At 43.3% G+C, this 3,942-nt stretch overlaps 1 protein-coding gene across 1 annotated transcript in view; it reads left to right on the forward strand.

Annotated features, from left to right (window-relative positions):
* The first annotated feature begins 535 nt into the window (after positions 1-535).
* Positions 536-3,942, forward strand: part of LNX1 (ligand of numb-protein X 1, E3 ubiquitin protein ligase) — a 155,563-nt gene continuing 152,156 nt past the window's right edge. Inside the window, exon 1 of the mRNA XM_006868062.1 lies at positions 536-927. Coding sequence (XP_006868124.1) covers positions 536-927 — 392 coding nt within the window. The remainder of the gene's footprint in view (positions 928-3,942) is intronic.

Below are 3,942 nucleotides of genomic sequence, written 5' to 3' on the forward strand. Positions count from 1 at the left end.
GCCTACAGAATAGAATAAACATCATTTTTGTCTGCACTGGGACACCATAGAATGCTTGTGACTCACTTTAATATGAGCTTTGCTCTATTGTGGTGCTCTGGAATAAAATGGCAATATGCACGAAGGATACCTATGAAATTCTTGGTGTATAGTAAACATTAATTGGGTAATATCGGTGAGAATCTAAAAAGATATGCGTTCTAAGAAATGTAATGCCTTACAAGTTAAAAAGAGAAATGATTTATAAATTTCTGTTAGGTCAAGACAAGAAGACTATTTAGCCCTCTGATATATTTCTCTTCTTCTTCCTCCCTCCATCTTTCTCCAAAATTCAGAAAACATATCCCTGCCTCATTCCCTGCCTCAGCCCTGCCCCTGCTCCACCACAAGTCTAGAGCTTCAGTTTGTTGTGAAAGCAAAAATGAGCCATTTTATTCTCTTTTTAGGTTTGTGGATGGCTCCTAGAAGATACTGATTTGCCCCCAAGGAAAGACCGCTTAGCTGAGTTTACTGCTATATTGTCTCCCAGTCAACCATGAGCCAGGCCAATCCTGCGGATGACCCGGACCCCAGCCCTGAACCCCTGTGTGTGGTGTGCGGCCAAGCTCACTCCTCTGAGGAAAACCACTTCTACACCTACACGGAAGATGTGGATGATGACCTCATATGCCACATCTGCCTGCAAGCCTTGTTGGACCCCTTGGACACTCCCTGTGGCCATACTTACTGCACTGTCTGCCTTACCAACTTCCTAGTGGAGAAGGACTTCTGCCCTGTGGATCGCAAGCTTGTGGTTCTGCAACACTGCAACAAGTCTAGCATCCTGGTCAACAAACTCCTCAACAAGCTGCTGGTGACCTGCCCGTTCACGGAGCACTGCTCCGAGGTGTTGCAGCGCTGTGACCTTGAGCAGCACTTTCAGACAAGGTAAGTCCTGCTTCCCAGCCAACCCTGAGAAGCCCCAGCCCTCATGGGGGGGCAGCTGGGACTCACCTTAGCTCTCAAGGGTCTGGCTGACCTCAAATGCCCCAGATGCTCCACAGGATGCCTGTTTCTTTGTCTTCTTCTTTGGAACCAATGAACAAATCCATGCAACTTAGGAAACATTTTAGGTTTTAGCGGGACTGGGTCATTGTGAAGAATAACAGATGACAGGTGTTGTCATAAATGTGTGTGTCTTTTTAAACTTATTTTCCATTTTAAGAACGTATTTGATGAAAATACAATACTTATGCCAACTTAAATTTGCTTCATGTATAATTCTGTGACATTGATTATATTCTTTGAATTATGTAACTCTTGTGGCTTTCCTTGTCCCAAGTCTCCCTCCACTATTAGCATAAACTCGCTGTCCTCTGTGCCTCTCATTAACCTTGTCAGCTGCTGTATCATTTTGTTCACCTAAAGATAATTCTTTAAAAGAGTACAATGCTTAAGACAGTCTTTACTAATTAAGGTTAACCATTGTTTGGTTTTTCAAAAAAACTTCAGAGAATAGTTTTAAGGTTTAAAGATTATTGAAGGACAGTCATTTTGGGAGTTTATCTAGCCTCTGTGACTCCAGAGGGTCTGGATTCCACTGAGAATTTGAAATTCTGTTCCATATTAACCCCCCCCCCCTTTTGATCAGGATTCAGATATGGAGTTTTTGATCCAAACAGTCAGTATGGTTTCCAGGCTCTGACTTTTCTAGTCTCAAAGCAAAGGAGGTGGTAGCTCATGGAGGCCATTAGACATGCTCTCTGTCTGTCACCTCTGGTTCCTGACTTTCCTTTTTCCTCTTCTGTTCTAGGGGACTACAGACTGATTGTTGTACATTAGAAGGCCACTTGTAAGCTTCTAAGACCCCCACACACTCCACAATGAACTAGGAGGTAGAATGGTGGTTATGTGCCGTGGAGTTCGTTCCGACTCATAGCGACCCTATACAGGGTTTCCGAGGCTGTAAATCTTTACAGGAGCAGAAAGCCTCATCTTTCTCCCGCGGAATAGCTGGTAATTTCAAACTGCTGACCTTAAGGTTCACAGTCTGATTTGTAACCACTACGCTATCAGAGCTCCTTAGGAAGTAGAATGGAAGTAGTAAAAACATTATTAGGCCTATTGAGTGGGATAGCCGAAGAAGCCATGACCATAAGCCTCCAAACAAGAAAGCAAATTCCATGATGTGATTAGTTGTACATAAGGAGCATTAGCAACTCTGCTGATTTTGCTGTTGATTGGTAAACATACACGTAACACAACATTGCCAATTCAACTTTTTTTAGGAGTAGAGTTTAGTGATTATACCGATCATGTTGGGCACACACCATCCCTATTCATTGCTATGATTGTGCTTTGACATATGAAAACCACTGGAAAGATCAGACCAACAACTTTCTCTGAGTTGTATGATCCCCATATATCCTGGTGACCAGTGCTTATTTTTCCACTTCAGAAAAACATTTCTCCCTATTGCTGTTGTCAAGTGCTGTTGAGTCAGTTCCGACTCATATCAGCTGTTGGGTTTGAACTGCTGATCTTGTGGTTTGCAGACCAATGCTTATTCTACTTGGTGATGGTAGTATGCCGTGGAGTTGGTTCCAACTCATAGCAACCCTGTACAGGTTTTCCGAGGCTGTAGCTCTTTATGGGAGCAGAAAGCCTCATCTTTCTCTCATGGAATGACTGGTAGTTTCCAACTGCTGACTTTGAGGTTAGCAGCCCGACTTGTAACCACTATGCTACCAGAGAGTTATTAGAATTCCCTCTGAATGGAAGTTGAGAAACTCTCACTATTCTTTGTGTGGTGTGCTTTGTTTTCAAGTAAGTTTTACTTCATGCTTGCTCAGCAAAAACATGGAAAACCTCCGGATTGAGATGGATTAACTCAACAGGCAAAACAATGGACACCAATATACCAACAGTTGTGAGGCTAGCACAGAAACCGGCAGTGTTTCATTCGCTCATACATAAGGTCACTGTGAGTCAGAGCCATCTTGACGGTGCTCGCTGGTAACTAACAACACCACCAGGTGTTGAAGGGGTGAGATGTTTTCAAGCACATCTTAACCAAAGAAATTGAAGCGGAGAAAAATGTTGTCCCCCAAGTGACTCAGTGACTCGTTCTGCTAGCTTTCCTGCCATGGTATGCATATTGACAGAATTATGGTGATATTGGCAATGTTGCTGGCCAACATCACCTGCCCCACCTATCTGCGTCTTATGTTGTCCACTGATATTGTCATATTTATTCATGGGCATTATCTGTGTGGACAGACTCAGGAGTGTCATTGTGTCTTGTTCCACATGACGAATTCCCTTAGAACATTTAAGGTGTTAATAAAGAGTGAACAATAAGGCCAATTGTTGGCATCATAAGAGAAAATGTGGAAGCTGGTGTTTATCTTGGTTCCTGTCATGACAAGGGCAGGAGGCAGGTACAGGTATTTTTGTTATTGTTGTTAAAGGGCACATACCTTAGGTCATGGAACTGAGTCTTTGTCTTGGGAGACATGTTAGGATTCAGTAACATGGAACCTGACATCAGAGGCAATGCTATACATTTTCCACACTAATGATGTTGACCTTATTTTCTCCCCAAGATGTTGAGCTAATGTATCTAACTTGGCTTCAGTTGTTGTTGTTGTCAGGTGCCATCAAGTCAGAAACAACTCATAGCGACCCCATGCACAGCAGAACAAAACAATGTCCGATTCTGGGCCAACCTCAGTACCACTGCCACATTTAAGTCCATCAGTGCTGTCACCTGGCCAATCCATCTCATTAGGGGTCTTCCTCTTTTTCTCCAATCCTCCATCTTATCAAGCATGACATCCTTCTCCAGTGACTGTTCCCTCCTGACAATATGTCCAAAGTATGACAGACGAAGTTTAGCCATCTTGGCCTCCAAGGAGCACTCTGGCTGCACTTCTTCCAAAACAGATCTATTGGTTCTTTTGG

This window comes from Chrysochloris asiatica, unplaced genomic scaffold, assembly GCF_000296735.1.
Source record: "Chrysochloris asiatica unplaced genomic scaffold, ChrAsi1.0 scaffold00115, whole genome shotgun sequence".
NCBI lineage: Eukaryota > Metazoa > Chordata > Mammalia > Afrosoricida > Chrysochloridae > Chrysochloris > Chrysochloris asiatica.